The following is a 20878-nucleotide window of genomic DNA, read 5'->3' on the forward strand; positions in this document are numbered from 1 at the left end:
TACACCTTTTAAGAAGAGACGCTCAGAGGGGCCAGCCGAAAAAAGTTTCGACTGGCAACCTAGTCTCATTGTAGGAACGTCGACTTCGCCTAACATAACGTCTTTTTTTCAGGCTTCAACAAATGGCACAACAGGCTCCCACCACTACAACCCCGACCACACAGGAAAACCCGACCTCACAAACCCAAGACCAACCGGAACCGAGAACAAAGAAACCCTTCTAAAAAAGCGGCCAAACCCCCACCATACCAGAGGACCCAGAGACCCGGTCATACCCTCATAAGGTTGACATAGGGAAGGGCTCCTTTTGGGCAACACAAACCCTCCTAACCTTCCCCCACATCATACCCTGACCAGGGTGATTGAGGGAACGGAGCAGAGGCAGAGTGTTAAGGTGGCCTCTGCATTTTCATCTCCATCCCATACCCAGACCTGGGTGGTATGGAATGATAATCAGCAGGAACAGGTTATAACTCCACATCCATCTATCTCCACATACTCTTCCCAGTCAACACCATCATTCATGGGATTGCTGGACAGAGCCATTGGATTACATCCCCAGCAGGCAACCAAACCCACAGCCAATCCAACATGATGGGAATCCAGGACCTTCTAGACACCTAGCCCCTCGAGAAGGACATGCCTCAAACCTACCTAACAGGTCACCTCCTCAAACAGAATACCACCACCGCTCACCACACCATAGGATGGAGAGATAGGACATGGACACCCCAGAGGACGGTCCCCCACATAGGACCAGAGGGCACCAGTACCGGACCACCTTTATGAGCACTTAGACTCTGCAGGAAACTCAAAGAACACCAACTTCCTTCACCCCAACAGAAGCTATCCATTCTTGGACCCTGACTCCGTGCTTTGTCCCCCTCCAGAAACTCCACGGACCGGATTAACCCACCCACTCCATCAAAACAGCAAACCCAGCCAAAAGGCGAAGCTCTCACCAATCCAGTGGAGAGATAGGACGTGGACACCCCAGAGGACGGTCCCCCACACAGGACCAGAGGGCCCCAAAACCAAACCACCTTTACAAACACTAAAGAGGCTGCAGGAAATTCCAAAAACACCATAAACTTCCTACAACCAAACAGAAGCTATCGATTTGTGGACCCTGACCCCGTGCTCTGTCCCCCTCCAGAAACCCCACGGACCGGATCAACCCACCTGCTCCATCCAGCAGCAAAACCCAGCAAAAGGCGAAGCCCTCACCGATCCAGTACCGCAGGGTTAATACCCCCACAGGTGGTACAATACCACAGCAAAATATAAGAAACCGTTTGGAAAACCAGACCCCCACCACTACCACTCTGAAAAACACGGGACAACCTGGTCTCACCAACCCAAGATCCACAAGAACCAATGTTAAAAGAACTTTCCCAAGATAGAGGCCTAACCCCACCACACCCGATGGCCCACTTCCACCATACAACTCACCAAGCCACCGGATGGCGACCCACATCCAGAAGAGTCTACGGTCTAAACAACTACTCCCTCTTCACACACCGATCCTGGCCTCCCAAATTAATAAAAAACCTGAAGGATTCCTTGGTCAGCAGCCACCTCCAAAATAAAACCACAACATAGACATCAAAGAATCCCACCGAGATTCACGGACCAAGGACGGACCTCCCTAAAACCCCTCCAGGACCAACATCACTACCACGGGCTGGACCACCACTGAGGTTTCCAGTACAGCAGAGGAACATCTGGACATACACTGCACCCGCACCTTACACACCCCACATCCCATATAAAAAATAGGGGGTCATTCGGACTACAAAAATAGGCCTCCAATAGCACTATAGAGTTACCGTGACCACGGACTCTCAAAAAAAATACTTACCTTTAGTTACTTTTTACTTACACATTAAAAAAAAATATAAAAAAAATGTATATATATATATACATATATATATATATATATATATATATATATACATAATAATAATTAAAAAAAAAAAATATATATATATATGTATATATTATTTTATTTTTTAGTTTCTGGAAGTAAGGGTTACCATGACCATGGACCCTTGACGAAAAGAAACAATAAAATAGAACACAAATAGACCAAATTTTAAAAAAAAACCTTCACCAACCCACCATCCTTCCCAAAAACTTTTTTGTAGATACCCACCAGCACCCCCAACGGACGAGAACCTTTTTTCTCCAACTACTCTGGGGACCCCGACCTTGGCTTCTCCCCCGCAGCGATAGAACCCTAAGCAATTAGGCCCTTCCATACACCAAGCAAGGAGGATATGGATAGAATTATACAATTATATTGTATGGAGTTGTCCTCTACATTATATTGTATGGAACTGTCCTCTACATTATATTGTATGGAACTGTCCTCTACATTATATTGTTTGGAACTGTCCTCTACATTATATTGTTTGGAACTGTCCTCTACATTATATTGTATGGAACTGTCCTCTACATTATATTGTTTGGAACTGTCCTCTACATTATATTGTTTGGAACTGTCCTCTACATTATATTGTATGGAACTGTCCTCTACATTATATTGTATGGAACTGTCCTCTACATTATATTGTTTGGAACTGTCCTCTACATTATATTGTTTGGAACTGTCCTCTACATTATATTGTATGGAACTGTCCTCTACATTATATTGTATGGAACTGTCCTCTACATTATATTGCTAGGAACTGTCCTCTACAATATATTGTTTGGAACTGTCCTCTACATTATATTGTATGGAACTGTCCCTCTACATTATATTGTATGGAACTGTCCTCTACATTATATTGTATGGAGTTGTCCTCTACATTATATTGTATGGAACTGTCCTCTACATTGTATGGTATAGAGTTGTCCTCTACATTATATTGCATGGAATTGTCCTCTATATTATATTGTATGTAACAGAAACAACGAATTATGCACATATTTATAAAAACAAATACGCAAACATTGCAAATGAATTTGCCTATGCTTTATGTTAATACATATCTAAAGTGGTGATCAGTCTCTTTTTTATTTATTTTTTACTAACAAACAAAACCAAACAATTGTCACAAGGTGCGGTTCTGCGGGCTGACCACATGCAAATTGTCAATGTGGGGAGCTGTAGTGCATTGTGACGAAGGTCTTGTAATAGTCTGGCAGTCCAGAAGATGTCCCTGCACACCTAATAATATATCTTTTTTTTTTACAATGTATCTTTCTAAACAAATGAACACACTTTACATCACTGAAACTGCCCTTCACAAATAAACTGCCGTCATTACCAGCAAGACATTAGCTACATGTTCATATTCAATATACAGTTGACTGGATCTCAATGAAGACGCAAACTTTGGGTCTAAGGTAAACATTTCTCTTCATCTGGCGAATCCTCAACACTTTGACCTCCATTGAAGGCGTGACGTTGTCAGAGGGATAGTTAGATATGAAATGGAAAGGAGGCAGTGATCTGCATTACTTCAGTGTCACGAAGTCATCTACCTAGTTGTCGCATGCTGCCGAAGGCTAAGGATAGTTCTTCAAAAGTCAAGGTATGTAAATCCTATACCGACTGTTGCCCGACTCGGGCTGCAAAAGTCAAGGTATGTAAATCCTATACCGACTGTTGCCCGACTCGGGCTGCCACGTGCAACATGATGGAATATGTATTGTAGTGATACTTGCTATATGAGCTATATTAAATTCACACCAGGTGGGTTAGCCCTATAGGCGCAACGCGTAGCATGGCCATGTAACTTTCATTCGAAAGACCCGGGTTCGCTTCCAACTCCGTCTGTTTGCTACTGTACTTTATTTTGAATGAGGTGTGTTTGGGTGAACTTTGTCAGTTAATTGTGTGTTGATGATCAAATAGGATGTTGTCAAAGGGGTTCTGTCTGGAGGGAACAGTGGATGAGAAACAGCAGAAAAGACCTTGTCATTTTGTCCCGACAGATCACACATCAGCACTCTTGGTGCCGACCTCGATTTGTCTAGGACATTCTACAACTGAAACCCATCAATACTGAACTCTTATGAAAATGAACGGTGGCAAAAAGAAGTAAGTGACTTAAATGCTATAAATGTTATAGATCTTTCTTAACAAAGTGAACATTTTTGTCTTGTAACTATTTCAAAGTAAATAGCATTTTGTAGAATAAATGTCATTTTCATGCGTAAAGTAGGACAACATTTGTGAATGGTTGGGCATTAGTCTTTACATGATTAACAAACTGTGTGACTTCTTTCAATGCAAATATTTATTGCAGTGATTGTTTTTGCCAACCAGTTAATAGGCTTAAGTACCCTCCTCGATCTCTGCAATTCTTGTTTAAGACATAAGAAATGGAGAGATAAGTTTAACATCAATAACAGCCATTTATTCTTGAACTATCAGCCCCAATTGCTAACATAACTGTTATTGTACAAAGGCGTAGATCATTTCCAAGGTAGCCTGTAATATTGTTTGAAACTATATTCTAAATTATATTGTATGGAACTGTCCTCTATATTGTATGGATCTGTCCTCTATATTGTATGGATCTGTCCTCTATATTGTATGGATCTGTCCTCTATATTGTATGGATCTGTCCTGTATATTGTATGGATCTGTCCTCTGCATTATATTGTATGGATCTGTCCTCTATATTGTATGGATCTGTCCTCTATATTGTATGGATCTGTCCTCTACATTATATTGTATGGATCTGTCCTCTACATTATATTGTATGGAACTATCCTCTATATTGTATGGAGTTATCCTCTACTTTATATTGTATGGATCTGTCCTCTATATTGTATGGATCTGTCCTCTACATTATATTGTATGGATCTGTCCTCTACATTATATTGTATGGATCTGTCCTCTATATTGTATGGAGTTATCCTCTACATTATATTGTATGGATCTATCCTCTGCATTATATTGTATGGAACTGTCCTCTATATTGTATGGAGTTATCCTCTACATTATATTGTATGGATCTATCCTCTATATTGTATGGATCTGTCCTGTATATTGTATGGATCTGTCCTCTGCATTATATTGTATGGATCTGTCCTCTATATTGTATGGATCTGTCCTCTATATTGTATGGATCTGTCCTCTACATTATATTGTATGGATCTGTCCTCTACATTATATTGTATGGAACTATCCTCTATATTGTATGGAGTTATCCTCTACTTTATATTGTATGGATCTGTCCTCTATATTGTATGGAGTTATCCTCTACATTATATTGTATGGATCTGTCCTCTATATTATATGGATCTTTCCTCTACATTATATTGTATGGATCTGTCCTCTACATTATATTGTATGGATCTGTCCTCTACATTATATTGTATGGATCTGTCCTCTACATTACGTTGTGTGGATCTGTCCTCTATATTGTATGGATCTGTCCTCTACATTATATTGTATGGAACTGTCCTCTACATTATATTATATGGAACTGTCCTCTGCATTGTTTGGAACTGTCCTCTACATTATATTGTATGAATCTGTCCTCTACATTATATTGTATGGATCTGTCCTCTGCATTATATTGTATGGAACTGTCCTCTATATTGTATGGATCTGTCCTCTATATTGTATGGACTTATCCTCTATATTATATTGTATGGATCTGTCCTCTACATTATATTGTATGGATCTGTCCTCTATATTGTATGGATCTGTCCTCTATATTGTATGGATCTGTCCTGTATATTGTATGGATCTGTCCTCTGCATTATATTGTATGGATCTGTCCTCTATATTGTATGGATCTGTCCTCTATATTGTATGGATCTGTCCTCTACATTATATTGTATGGATCTGTCCTCTACATTATATTGTATGGAACTATCCTCTATATCGTATGGAGTTATCCTCTACTTTATATTGTATGGATCTGTCCTCTATATTGTATGGAGTTATCCTCTACATTATATTGTATGGATCTGTCCTCTATATTGTATGGATCTGTCCTCTACATTAAATTGTATGGATCTGTCCTCTACATTATATTGTATGGATCTGTCCTCTATATTGTATGGAGTTATCCTCTACATTATATTGTATGGATCTATCCTCTATATTGTATGGATCTGTCCTGTATATTGTATGGATCTGTCCTCTGCATTATATTGTATGGAGTTATCCTCTATATTGTATGGATCTGTCCTCTATATTGTATGGATCTGTCCTCTACATTATATTGTATGGATCTGTCCTCTATATTATATGGATCTTTCCTCTACATTATATTGTATGGATCTGTCCTCTACATTATATTGTATGGATCTGTCCTCTACATTATATTGTATGGATCTGTCCTCTACATTATATTGTATGGATCTGTCCTCTACATTATAATGTATGGAACTATCCTCTATATTGTATGGAGTTATCCTCTACTTTATATTGTATGGATCTGTCCTCTATATTGTATGGAGTTATCCTCTACATTATATTGTATGGATCTGTCCTCTATATTATATGGATCTTTCCTCTACATTATATTGTATGGATCTGTCCTCTACATTATATTGTATGGATCTGTCCTCTACATTATATTGTATGGATCTGTCCTCTACATTATATTGTATGGATCTGTCCTCTACATTATATTGTATGGATCTGTCCTCTATATTGTATGGATCTGTCCTCTACATTATATTGTATGGAACTGTCCTCTGCATTGTTTGGAACTGTCCTCTACATTATATTGTATGAATCTGTCCTCTACATTATATTGTATGGATCTGTCCTCTGCATTATATTGTATGGATCTGTCCTCTATATTGTATGGATCTGTCCTCTACATTATATTGTATGGAACTGTCCTCTGCATTGTTTGGAACTGTCCTCTACATTATATTGTATGAATCTGTCCTCTACATTATATTGTATGGATCTGTCCTCTGCATTATATTGTATGGAACTGTCCTCTATATTGTATGGATCTGTCCTCTATATTGTATGGACTTATCCTCTACATTATATTGTATGGATCTGTCCTCTACATTATATTGTATGGATCTGTCCTCTGCATTATATTGTATGTAACTGTCCTCTATATTGTATGGAGTTATCCTCTACATTATATTGTATGCATCTATCCTCTATATTGTATGGATCTGTCCTGTATATTGTATGGATCTGTCCTTTGCATTATATTGTATGGAACTGTCCTCTATATTGTACGGAGTTATCCTCTACATTATATTGTATGGAACTGTCCTCTATATTGTATGGATCTGTCCTCTATATTGTATGGATCTGTCCTCTATATTGTATGGATCTGTCCTCTACATTATATTGTATGGATCTGTCCTCTACATTATATTGTATGGATCTGTCCTCTGCATTATATTGTATGGAACTGTCCTCTATATTGTATGGAGTTATCCTCTACTTTATATTGTATGGATCTGTCCTCTATATTGTATGGATCTGTCCTCTACATTATATTGTATGGATCTGTCCTCTACATTATATTGTATGGATCTGTCCTCTACATTATGTTGTATGGATCTGTCCTCTACATTACGTTGTATGGATCTGTCCTCTATATTGTATCGATCTGTCCTCTACATTATATTGTATGGAACTTTCCTCTACATTATATTATATGGAACTGTCCTCTGCATTGTTTGGAACTGTCCTCTACATTATATTGTATGAATCTGTCCTCTACATTATATTGTATGGATCTGTCCTCTATATTGTATGGATCTGTCCTCTACATTATATTGTATGGAACTGTCCTCTGCATTATATTGTATGGAACTGTCCTCTATATTGTATGGAGTTATCCTCTACATTATATTGTATGAATCTGTCCTCTACATTATATTGTATGGATCTGTCCTCTATATTGTATGGATCTGTCCTCTACATTATATTGTATGGATCTGTCCTCTGCATTATATTGTATGGAACTGTCCTCTATATTGTATGGAGTTATCCTCTGCATTATATTGTATGGAACTGTCCTCTATATTGTATGGAGTTATCCTCTACATTATATTGTATGGATCTGTCCTCTACATTATATTGTATGGATCTGTCCTCTGCATTATATTGTATGGAACTGTCCTCTATATTGTATGGAGTTATCCTCTACATTATATTGTATGGATCTGTCCTCTACATTATATTGTATGGATCTGTCCTCTACATTATATTGTATGGATCTATCCTCTATATTGTATGGATCTGTCCTCTGCATTATATTGTATGGAACTGTCCTCTATATTGTACGGAGTTATCCTCTACATTATATTGTATGGAACTGTCCTCTATATTGTATGGATCTGTCCTCTATATTGTATGGATCTGTCCTCTATATTGTATGGATCTGTCCTCTACATTATATTGTATGGATCTGTCCTCTACATTATATTGTATGGATCTGTCCTCTGCATTATATTGTATGGAACTGTCCTCTATATTGTATGGAGTTATCCTCTAATTTATATTGTATGGATCTGTCCTCTATATTGTATGGAGTTATCCTCTAAATTATGTTGTATGGATCTGTCCTCTATATTGTATGGATCTGTCCTCTACATTATATTGTATGGATCTGTCCTCTACATTATATTGTATGGATCTGTCCTCTACATTACGTTGTATGGATCTGTCCTCTATATTGTATGGATCTGTCCTCTACATTATATTGTATGGAACTGTCCTCTACATTATATTGTATGGAACTGTCCTCTACATTATATTATATGGATCTGTCCTCTACATTATATTGTATGGATCTGTCCTCTACATTATATTGTATGGATCTGTCCTCTATATTTTATGGAACTGTCCTCTATGTTGTATGGATCTGTCCTCTATATTGTATGGATCTGTCCTCTGCATTATATTGTATGGAACTGTCCTCTATATTGTATGGAGTTATCCTCTATTTTGTATTATATTGATCTGTCCTCTATACTGTATGAATCTGTCCTCTATATTGTATGGATCTGTCCTCTGCATTATATTGTATGGAACTGTCCTCTATATTGTATGGAGTTATACTCTACATTATATTGTATGGATCTGTCCTCTATATTGTATGGATCTGTCCTCTATATTGTATGGATCTGTCCTCTATATTGTATGAATCTGGCCTCTATATTGTATGGAGTTATACTCTACATTATATTGTATGGATCTGTCCTCTATATTGTATGGATCTGGCCTCTATATTGTATGGATCTGTCCTCTATGGATCTGTTGTCCTAATGTTGTGGTATTGACCAGTATATTATTGATGTAATGTTGTCCTAATGTTGTGGTATTGAGCAATATATTGATGTAATGTTGTCCTAATGTTGTGGTATTGACCAGTATATTATTGATGTAATGTTGTCCTAATGTTGTGGTATTGACCAGTATAATACTGATCTAATATTGTCCTAATGTTGTGGTATTGACCAGTAAATTAGGTCAGCTGATGCTCAGTGTGAACGACCTAGATTTGATCTGTCCGTTTACTCATCTATCTTTCATGAGATCAACTCCATCATGCTCCAACATTTCAACTGGATGTATTTAAAGTCAACGTCATCTGCTATTTCTACAAATGAAAATTAATTGGTTCATTCTCAGCAAAGTGTCAGTGTTCTGTCGTTGTTCTAGAATTCTAGTTATTTTAGGTAGATCAGCAGTTAGTATTGGGTTGTAAATTATTTTTTTTATTGTACACACTGAACTGACTATTGAACTGCCCTTTCTCCCTGTGAACAGTGCCATTGTTTATCCATTGAGTTAGGAAGAAATAGATAGCTGATAAGCTGTCAGTCAGACAGCAGTAGAGAGGTGATAGGCTTTCTGTTTGAAGTTCATGAAAGTCATTGAGTCAAGCACTATCATTGTCATAAACAATGTTTCAGCCTGAGTATAGCATGATTCATGTTCCAGGACTGATGCTTTTGTTCTGTTTGTGTTCTTTGACGCATGCTTCTATAAATGCGTCTATATATGTTACAGATCCAGACTCGTTTCAAACCTTACAATTTATTTTCATACCATTTTAATTTACATCAATGTTCATTATAATATATCACATGAACAATAGTTAACAGAAGTAGGATTTGTGGATGTCAAATTGAGCTATTGTTTTGGGGAATTCAGCCTGTTATGCCTGTAGATGTTCCATAGGTGGCAATGAAGGTAGGAAGAGAGCACTGCGAAATGGAGAAACATGGAGAAAACAACAGAAAGAATAGTTCAACATTTTATTGAGAAGGAATCAGGTAGTTAGAAATATTGAAACAGAGAAATGACTAGGAGATCATTGCAAAATACACTGAATATACTAAACATTAGGAACACCTGCTCTTTCCATGAAAGAGATTGACCAGGTGAATCCAGGTGAAAGCTATAATTCCTTACTGATGTCACTTGTTAAATCCACTTCAGTCAGTGTAGATGAAGGGGAGGAGACAGGTTAAAGAAGGATTTTTAAGCCTTGAGACAATTGAGACATGGCTTGTGTGTGTCTTTGAACAGTGTATGAGGGCCAGGCACCCCGGGGTGTGTCAAGAGCTGCAATGCTGCTGGGTTTTTCACACTCAACAGTTTCCTCTGTGTATCAAGAATGGTCCACCACCCAAAGGACATCCAGCCAACTTTCCACAACTGTGCGAAGCATTGGAGTCAACATCATCCAGCATCCCTGTGGAACGCTTTAGACACCTTGTAGAATCCATGCCCCAACGAATTTAGGCTGTTCTGTGGGCAAAAGGGAGGGGTGTATCTCAATATTAGGAAGGTGTTCTTAATGTTTGGTAAACTCAGTGTATGTTATTGAGACTCATCCTCTCTTGTTCCCTTCTGGTCTATCAGGGAATGTTGCAACATTGTTGAAGTAGAGCGTGTACAGTGTGCCTGTCTTTCTATCCACTCAGTAGTAATGTTAGTGACTGTGTCTATTAACTCAGTAGTAATGTTAGTGACTGTGTCTATTAACTCAGTAGTAATGTTAGTGACTGTGTCTATTAACTCAGTAGTAATGTTGGTGACTGTGTCTAGTAACTCAGTAGTAATGTTAGTGACTGTGTCTATTAACTCAGTAGTAATGTTGGTGACTGTGTCTAGTAACTCAGTAGTAATGTTAGTGACTGTGTCTATTAACTCTAGTAATGTTAGTGACTGTGTCTATTAACTCTAGTAATGTTAGTGACTGTGTCTATTAACTCAGTAGTAATGTTGGTGACTGTGTCTATTAACGCTGTAGTAATGTTGGTGACTGTGTCTATTAACTCAGTAGTAATGTTGGTGACTGTGTCTATCCACTCAGTAGTAATGTTGGTGACTGTGTCTATTAACTCAGTAGTAATGTTAGTGACTGTCTATTAACTCAGTAGTAATGTTAGTGACTGTCTATTAACTCAGTAGTAATGTTGGTGACTGTGTCTATTAACTCAATAGTAATGTATAGTTTTGGCTAACAGTAAGTAAGTAACTTACTGTTAGCCAGTTAAATTTAAGAAAAGAAGGGACCGTATGTTACAGTACGGTATACAGTACTGTTACTGTAATTGAATGATGGTACCAATAACGCTACTGTAGTCATTTTACATTATAAATAATCCTACTGGAGTCTTTGGTACTGTTGTTTTACGTTACAGGTAAATGCACTATTAAAAATGTCTTGTAATTTTACGGCACACTACTGGTTGCAGAGAAATGCAATAAATATATAATAAATGACTGTGTTTTTACAGCTAAATGAAAAGGATTTTTCTGTAAAAGGACAGTATGCTGTTGAGGTCTAATTAATTGTGACTACACCTCACTTAGGATTCCTAACCCTAGTGGTTGGTAACAACCTGAATTTCCTGCTGCGCCACAAGGTTTGTGAGAATACAAGATAAAAATAAAGTATATATACAACAACTTGAAGATGTTATTGCTGTAAAATGACAGCATGCTGCTGTATTCTGATTACAGTACACTCTTGTAAATTATATTGACTGTATTTTTACTGTAACTCAGTAGCCAGTAAGTTATCGTACAGTGCCTTGCGAAAGTATTCGGCCCCCTTGAACTTTGCGACCTTTTGCCACATTTCAGGCTTCAAACATAAAGATATAAAACTGTATTTTTTTGTGAAGAATCAACAACAAGTGGGACACAATCATGAAGTGGAACGACATTTATTGGATATTTCAAACTTTTTTAACAAATCAAAAACTGAAAAATTGGGCGTGCAAAATTATTCAGCCCCTTTACTTTCAGTGCAGCAAACTCTCTCCAGAAGTTCAGTGAGGATCTCTGAATGATCCAATGTTGACCTAAATGACTAATGATGATAAATACAATCCACCTGTGTGTAATCAAGTCTCCGTATAAATGCACCTGCACTGTGATAGTCTCAGAGGTCCGTTAAAAGCGCAGAGAGCATCATGAAGAACAAGGAACACACCAGGCAGGTCCGAGATACTGTTGTGAAGAAGTTTAAAGCCGGATTTGGATACAAAAAGATTTCCCAAGCTTTAAACATCCCAAGGAGCACTGTGCAAGCGATAATATTGAAATGGAAGGAGTATCAGACCACTGCAAATCTACCAAGACCTGGCCGTCCCTCTAAACTTTCAGCTCATACAAGGAGAAGACTGATCAGAGATGCAGCCAAGAGGCCCATGATCACTCTGGATGAACTGCAGAGATCTACAGCTGAGGTGGGAGACTCTGTCCATAGGACAACAATCAGTCGTATATTGCACAAATCTGGCCTTTATGGAAGAGTGGCAAGAGGAAAGCCATTTCTTAAAGATATCCATAAAAAGTGTTGCCACAAGCCACCTGGGAGACACACCAAACATGTGGAAGAAGGTGCTCTGGTCAGATGAAACCAAAATTGGTTTTGGCAACAATGCAAAACGTTATGTTTAGCGTAAAAGCAACACAGCTGAACACACCATCCCCACTGTCAAACATGGTGGTGGCAGCATCATGGTTTGGGCCTGCTTTTCTTCAGCAGGGACAGGGAAGATGGTTAAAATTGATGGGAAGATGGATGGAGCCAAATACAGGACCATTCTGGAAGAAAACCTGATGGAGTCTGCAAAAGACCTGAGACTGGGACGGAGATTTGTCTTCCAACAAGACAATGATCCAAAACATAAAGCAAAATCTACAATGGAATGGTTCAAAAATAAACATATCCAGGTGTTAGAATGGCCAAGTCAAAGTCCAGACCTGAATCCAATCGAGAATCTGTGGAAAGAACTGAAAACTGCTGTTCACAAATGCTCTCCATCCAACCTCACTGAGCTCGAGCTGTTTTGCAAGGAGGAATGGGAAAAAATGTCATTCTCTCGATGTGCAAAACTGATAGAGACATACCCCAAGCGACTTACAGCTGTAATCGCAGCAAAAGGTGGCGCTACAAAGTATTAATTTAAGGGGGCTGAATAATTTTGCACACCCAATTTTTCAGTTTTTGATTTGTTAAAAAAGTTTGAAATATCCAATAAATGTCGTTCCACTTCATGATTGTGTCCCACTTGTTGTTGATTCTTCACAAAAAAATACAGTTTTATATCTTTATGTTTGAAGCCTGAAATGTGGCAAAAGGTCGCAAAGTTCAAGGGGGCCGAATACTTTCGCAAGGCACTGTAATTTTACAGGATACGTAATTCAAGAAAATTAGCACACTTAGGACTCTAACTCCACTGGGATTTGAACACACAACTTCTTTGTTGCCAGCAACCTGAAATGTCCTGCTATGCAACCCTTATCTGTGGGAGTGACAGAGATTGCCAACAGATTTATTGGCAAGAATACATTTCTGCACTTTTCTAAATATTGCCCAATGTCAAGTCAATTATTGTGTGACTATCTGACAACCAACTTAAACATTGCGATGCTTAAGGACACTTGACATAAAGTGCGCATTAATGCTATGGGGATTTGAACTTGCAACTTCTTGGGGGTAGGGGGTGAATCGGTATTTCTGCAGTGCCATCATGTACATACTGTACACTATATATACAGCAGTATGTGGACACCCCTTCAAATTAGTGTATTCGGCTATTTCAGCCACACCAGTTGCTGACAGGTGTATAAAATTGAGCACACAGCCATGCAATCTCCATAGACAAACACTGGCAGTAGTATGGCCTTACTGAAGAGGTCAGTGACTTTCAACGTGGCACCGTCATAGGATGCCACTTTTCCAACTTGTCAAATTTCTGCCCCTTTAGATCTGCCCTGGTCAACTGTAAGTACTGTTATTATGAATTGGAAACGTCTTGGAGCAACAATGGTTCAGCCACACAAGCTCACAGAATGGGACTAGCACGTGCTGAAGCGTGTGGCACTTAAAAAACGTCTGTCCTCGGTTGCAACACTCACTACAGAGTTCCGAACTGCCTCGTCGGGAGCTTCACAAAATGGGTTTCCATGGCCGAGCGGCCGCACACAAACCTAAGATCACCATGCGCAATGCCAAGCGTCGGCTGGAGCAGTGGAAACGCGTTCTCTGTCAGCTTCACCATCTGTCAGTACAATGGACTAATCTGGGTTTGGCGGATGCCAGGAGAACGTTACCTGCCCAAATGCATAGTGCCAGACGTGAAGCATGGCATTCAGGCCAAAGAGGTCATTCTTGGTTTCATCAGACCAGATAATTGTGTTTCTCATGGTCTGAGAGTCCTTTAGGTGCCTTTTGGCAAACTCCAAGCTGGCTGTCATGTGTCTTTTACTGAGGAGTGGCTTCCGTCTGGCCACTCTACCATAAAGGCCTGATTGGTGAAATGCTGCAGAGATGGTTGTCCTTCTGGAAGGTTCTCTCATCTCCACAGAGGAACTCTTGAGCTCTTTCAGAGTGACCATCGGGTTCTTGGTCACCTCCCAGACCAAGGCCCTTCTCCAACGATTGCTCAGTTTGGCTAGGCAGCCAGCTCTAGGAAGAGTCTTGGCGGTTCCAAACGTCTTCCATTTAAGAATGATGGAGGGCACTGTGTTCTTGGGGACCTTCAATGGTGCAGAAATGTTTTGATACCCATCCCCAGATCTATGCATCAACACAATCCTGTCTCGGAGCTTTACGGACAATGCCTTTTACCTAATGGCTTGGTTTTTACCAAGACAGGTGTGTGTGCCTTTCCAAATCATGATGTATTAATTGAATTTACCACAGGTGGACTCCTATCAAGTTGTAGAAACATCAAGGATGATCAATGGAAACAGGATGCACCTGAGCTAAATGTTGAGTCTCATAGCTAAGTTTTTTAGCAAACATTTAGAAAAACCTGTTTTCGCTTTGTCATTATGGGGCATTGTGTGTAGATTGCTGAGGACATTTTTTTATTTAATCCATTTTAGAATAAGGCTGTAACGTAACAAAAAGTGGAGTCTGAAAGAGTCTGAATACTTTCCGAAGGCAATGTTTTTTTTTATGTATTTATAATTATTTTTTATTTCACCTTTTATTTAACCCGGTAAGCTAGTTGAGAACAAGTTCTCATTTACAACTGCGACCTGGCCAAGATAAAGCAAAGAGCGCGTGCTACGGGTGGGTGTTGTTATCGTGAGATAAGGTGGAGCTTTACCTAACAGACTTATAGATGACCTGTAGCCAGTGGTTCTGGCGACAAATATGTAGCGAGTTGCGCTGTTTCTCAACTGGAGCTGTGCAGGCTGAGCGTGTCACTATAGTACACAAACAAAGCCAGCACAGCTGGTAGAAGAAACAGCTTGAGTCGGACAATATGGATTGCGGATAATGTTCTGAATGACATTGAATGAATTTACTGAGAGCATGTCCATTTCTAAAAATATGTATTTGGGTGTTTTTGGAACTTGTTCATGTCTTTTGTGTGCCTTGATACTGCAAAATGAGCAATGAGGAAGTGAAACGCGGTTGGTTTAAGTTTCTCAAAAACAACCAAATCACAAAATAAGTGTCTGGACCCTTCTAATAACATGCCAGTTACATTGAAAATAGAGATTTACTTCAGAAATAGGAAAATTCTCCTTTAAGGCAAACACGAGGGTGGTTGGCCGTTTGACGCGAATGTCTAGCAACCCAAAAGTTGAGTGTTTGAATCTCATCATGGACAACTTTAGCATTTTAGCTAAGTACCAACTTTGCAACTACTTAGCATGTTAGCTAACCCTTCCCATAATCTTAACAACATGGATGATGGACATCCACAAATTAATACATACCATATGAAACGCAACCTATCATCCTAAATGGAGTGCCTTAGATTCACATACAGAATAATAGGAAATGTCATGAGATCAGGTTGCAGCCTGCAGCAGCTTACATTGTAGAATAATAGTGAAGACATCAAACTATGAAATAACACATATGGAATCATGTAGTAACCAACAAAAGTCTCAAACAAATCCAAATATGTTTTAGATTTTAGATTCTTCAAAGTAGCCACCCTTTGCCTTGATGACAGCTTTGCACACTCTTGGCAGTCTCTCAACCAGCTTCACCTGGAATGCTTTTCCAACAGTCTTGAAGGAGTTCCCACAATGCTGAGCACTTGTTGGCTGCTTTTCCTTCACTCTGCGGTCCAACTCATCCCAATTTGGTCGAGGTCAGGTGATTGTGGAGGCCAGGTCATCTGATGCAAAACTCCATCACTCTCTTTCTTGATCAAATAGTACTTACACAGCCTGGAGGTGTGTAAGTGTCATTGTACTGTTGAAAAACAGATCATAGTCCCACTAAGTGCAAACCAGATGGGATGGTGTATCGTTGCAGGATGCTGTGCTAGCCATGCTGGTTAAGTGTGCCTTGAATTCTAAATAAATCACTGACAATGTAACCAGCAAAGCACCCCCACACCTCCAAGCTTCACGGTGGGAACCACATATGCGGATGTTACGAATCCCTTTTGGCCCGACAGTCTAGGGGGGGATGGTAATGAGACCCGTAACATATCTCATGCAAATTATAGTTGTGACAAAGTGTGAACGAAATAACCACGACAACTGAAATAATACCGTCAAACTCAGGGTTTATTTATAAACACACGGTAATGGGGGGAGCAGGAAAAGGGGCTGAGCTGGACCCAAGGAAAGAAACAATAAATATGCAAAAACACCCCTAAGCTAGACTAGCTTACTTTAACAACAGCTAACTAACCAAAAATACAGTGGGTGGTCCGCCCAGTTCTAACTAGTGTATTTAACAAAGTTCACCTACGGGTAGTGTATGCCCATGGGCGACTTGTCTTGGTTTCCCCCTTTACCCACCAGCAACAAACAAACACCATAACCAAAACAATACTCACAGATTACAAAGTGCTATGGAGGTGCTCAAACAAAAGAGAGGTTAATACACAAAGAGAGAGTGAAACACAGAGATCTACAGACATGGCATTTACAGAGAGATTGAGCTCCTGAAATCTATGAAGAACAGAGATCTACAAACATGGCATTTACAAAGAGATTGAGCTCTAGAGCAAACAAATGATGGGGTTTTTAAACCATGGGGAAGGAACTGTGATAGGGTAGGAAACAGGAGGAGGTGTGTCTTCTGATTGATGATTGATTGTTGACTGATTGGGGAGTGATGATTTTCACCTGTGAGGGGAGAAGGAGAGAAAAGAAACACACACACAGGATACACACACACACACACAGGATAACTGTATCCGTAACAGCGGAGATCATCCGTTCCACCTACTCTGCATCTCACAAAGACACTGTGGATGGAACCAAAAATCACAAATTGGACTCATCAGACCAAAGGACAGATTTCCACCGATCTAATGTCCATTGCTTGTGTTTCTTGGCCCAAGCAAGTCTCTCTTCTAACCTTAACCCTAAGAAAAATGAAATAAAAGTCTCTTCTCAGTGGTGTCCTTTAGTAGTGATTTCTTTGCAGCAATTCGACCATGAAGGCCTGATTTATGCAGTGTCCCCTGAAAAGTTGTAATTGAGATATGTGTGTTACTTGAACTTCGTGAAGCATTTATTTTGTCTGCAATTTCTGAGGCTGGTAACTCTACTGAACTTATCCACATAGCCTGGTTCCTCTCTAGGTTTCTTCCTAGGTTTTGGCCTTTCTAGGGAGTTTTTCCTAGTCACTGTGGTTCTACACCTGCATTGCTTACTGTTTGGGGTTTTAGGCTGGGTTTCTGTACAGCACTTTGAGATATCAGCTGATGTACGAAGGGCTATATAAATACATTTGATTTGATTTGATCCTCTGCAGCAGAGGTAACTCTGGGTATTCCTTTCCTGTGGCGGTCCTCATGAGAACCAGTTTCATCATAGCGCTTGATGATTTTTGCGACTCCACTTGAAGAAACTTTCAAAGTTCTTGAAATTTTCCACAGACTGACCTTCATGTCTTAAAGTAATAATGGACTGTCATTTCTCTTTGCTTATTTGAGCTGTTCTTGCCATAATATGGACTCTGTCTTTTACCAAATAGGACTATCTTCTGTATATCACCCCTACACTTTGGGGCGGCAGGTAGTGGTTAGAGCATTGGGCCATTAACCAAAAGGTTGCTAGATTGAATCCCCAAGCTGACAAGGTAAAAATCTGTCATTCTGCCCCTGAACAAGGCAGTTAACCCACTGTTCCTAGGTTGTCATTATAAATACGAATTTGTTCTTAACTGACTTGCCTAGTTAAATAAAGGCTAAATTAAAAAAATACATTGTCACAACACAACTGATTGGCTCATTAACGCATTAAGAAGGAAAAAAAAAACTTTTCACAAGGGACACCTGTTAATTGAAATGCATTCCAGGTGACTACCTCATGAAGCTGGTTGAGAGAATGGCAAGAGTGTCCCACCGTAAAGCATCAAGGCAAAGGGTGGCTATTTGAAGAATGTTCAATATTTTATATATTTTGATTTGTTTAACACTTTTTTGTTTACTACATGTTTCCATATGTGTAATTTTATAGTTTTGATGTCTTTACCAGTATTCTACAATGTAGAACATTTTACAAATAAAGGAAAACCCATGAATGAGTAGATGTTCTAAAACTTTTGACCTGTAGTGTATTTTATATGACAGAGTTATCAAGATTAAATCAAGCATTGTCTGGTGGGTGACATCATTAGCCTATCACTTGTGAATGATATATTATCACTTGTGAATGATGCCCAGCATAAGAAATAATGCCTTTTTTAAAAACTTTTTCTATCATAGTCGCACACCTCATGTATCCTAGCCCATAGTCCTATAAGGTTAGTATCACACCTCATATAGGCTAGCCCATAGTCCTATATGTTTTAATAAGGTTAGTATCACACCTCATGTAGCGTAGCCCATAGTCCTGTAAGGTTAGTATCATACCTCATGTAGCCTAGCCCATAGTCCTATAAGGTTAGTATCACACCTCATATAGCCTAGCCCATAGTCCTATATGTTTTAATAAGGTTAGTATCACACCTCATGTAGCCTAGCCCATAGTCCTATATGTTTTAATAAGGTTAGAATCACAGCTAAAGTGACAAAATAACTTCTTATGTTTAATTGTGTTAAACCCTCTACAACAAAGCTTTCTTAGTGTCCAACAAGCTTTCTCTGTCTTTAACTTTGTTCTGAACACCTCCAAAGCAAAGGTCATGTGGTTTGGTAGGAAGAAAGCCTCTGTCCCCACAGGTGTTATTACTACCTCTGAGGGTTTAGAGCCTGAGGCAGTCACCTCATACAAGTACTTGGGATTATGGCTAGACGGTACACTATCCTTCTCTCAGCACATATCAAAGCTGCAGGCTAAAGTTAAATCTAGACTTGGTTTCTTCTATCGTAATTGCTCCTCTTTCACCCCAGCTGCCAAACTAACCCAGATTTCGATGACCATCCTATCCATGCTAGATTATGGAGATGTAATTTATAGATCAGCAGGTAAGGGTGCTCTTTAGCGGTTAGATGTTCTTTTCCATTCGGCCATCAGATTTGCCACCAATGCTCCTTATATTACACATCACTGCACACAATTCAACGGCTCAGACACGAGAGGTATGTGGCAGGGTCTACAGACATTCACGGACTACAAAAGACCAGTCCCGTCGCAGACCACGATGCCTTACTCCCAGACAGACTAAACAACTTCTTTGCTCGCTTTGAGGACAATACAGTGCCACTGACACGGCCCGCTACCAAAACCTGCGGGCTCTCCTTCACTGCAGCCGACATTAAACGTGTCAACCCTCGCAAGGCTGTCGGCCCAGACGGCATCCCCGGCCGCGTCCTCAGAGCATGCGCAGACCAGCTGGCTGGTGTGTTTACGGACATATTCAATCAATCCTTATCCCAGTCTGTTGTTCCCACATGCTTCAAGAGGGCAACCATTGTTCCTGTTCCCACGAAAGCTAATGTAACTGAGCTAAACGACTACTGTAGCACTTACTTCCGTCATCATGAAGTGCTTTGAGAGACAAGTCAAAGACCACAACTCCTCCGCCCTATCTGATACCCTAAACCCACTCCAATTTGCTTACCGCCCCAATAGGTCCACTGACGATGCAATCTCCATCACACAGCACACTGCCCTATCCCATCTGGGCAAGAGGAATACCTATGTAAGAATGCTGTTCATCGACTACAGCTCAGTATTTAACACCATAGTACCCTCCAGACTCGTCATTAAACTCGAGACCCTGCGTCTCGACCCTGCCCTGTGTAACTTGGTCCTGGACTTTCTGACAGGCCGCCCCCAGGTGGTGAGGGTAGGAAACAACATCTCCACCCTGCTGATCCCCAACACTGGGGCCCCACAAGGGTGCGTTCTCAGCCTTCTCCTGTACTCCCTGTTCACCATGACTGCGTGGCCATGTACGCTTCCAACTCAATCATCAAGTTTGCAGACGACACTACAGTGTTAGGCCTGGTTACCAACAACAATGAGACAGCCTACAGGGAGGAGGTGAGGGCCTTCAGAGTGTGATGTAAGGAA

General features: G+C 39.8%; 1 protein-coding gene across 3 annotated transcripts in view; it reads left to right on the forward strand.

Annotated features, from left to right (window-relative positions):
* Window positions 1–3232: 3232 nt before the first annotated feature.
* LOC110525129 (electrogenic sodium bicarbonate cotransporter 1) overlaps window positions 3233–20878 on the forward strand; it is a 375195-nt gene continuing 357549 nt past the window's right edge. For 2 of the 3 annotated variants that reach the window (XM_090239263.1, XM_090239262.1), the window contains exons 1-2: window positions 3238–3539; window positions 3943–4048. In XM_090239263.1, coding sequence (XP_090095389.1) covers window positions 4023–4048 — 26 coding nt within the window. In that variant the 5' untranslated portion in view covers window positions 3238–3539; window positions 3943–4022. Of the gene's footprint in view, window positions 3540–3942; window positions 4049–20878 lie in introns of all 3 variants that reach the window. The other variant, XM_036979187.2, reaches the window with a different exon arrangement.

Source organism: Oncorhynchus mykiss, chromosome 6 (genome assembly GCF_057628025.1).
Source record: "Oncorhynchus mykiss isolate SJ-2025 chromosome 6, ASM5762802v1, whole genome shotgun sequence".
Classification (NCBI taxonomy): domain Eukaryota; kingdom Metazoa; phylum Chordata; class Actinopteri; order Salmoniformes; family Salmonidae; genus Oncorhynchus; species Oncorhynchus mykiss.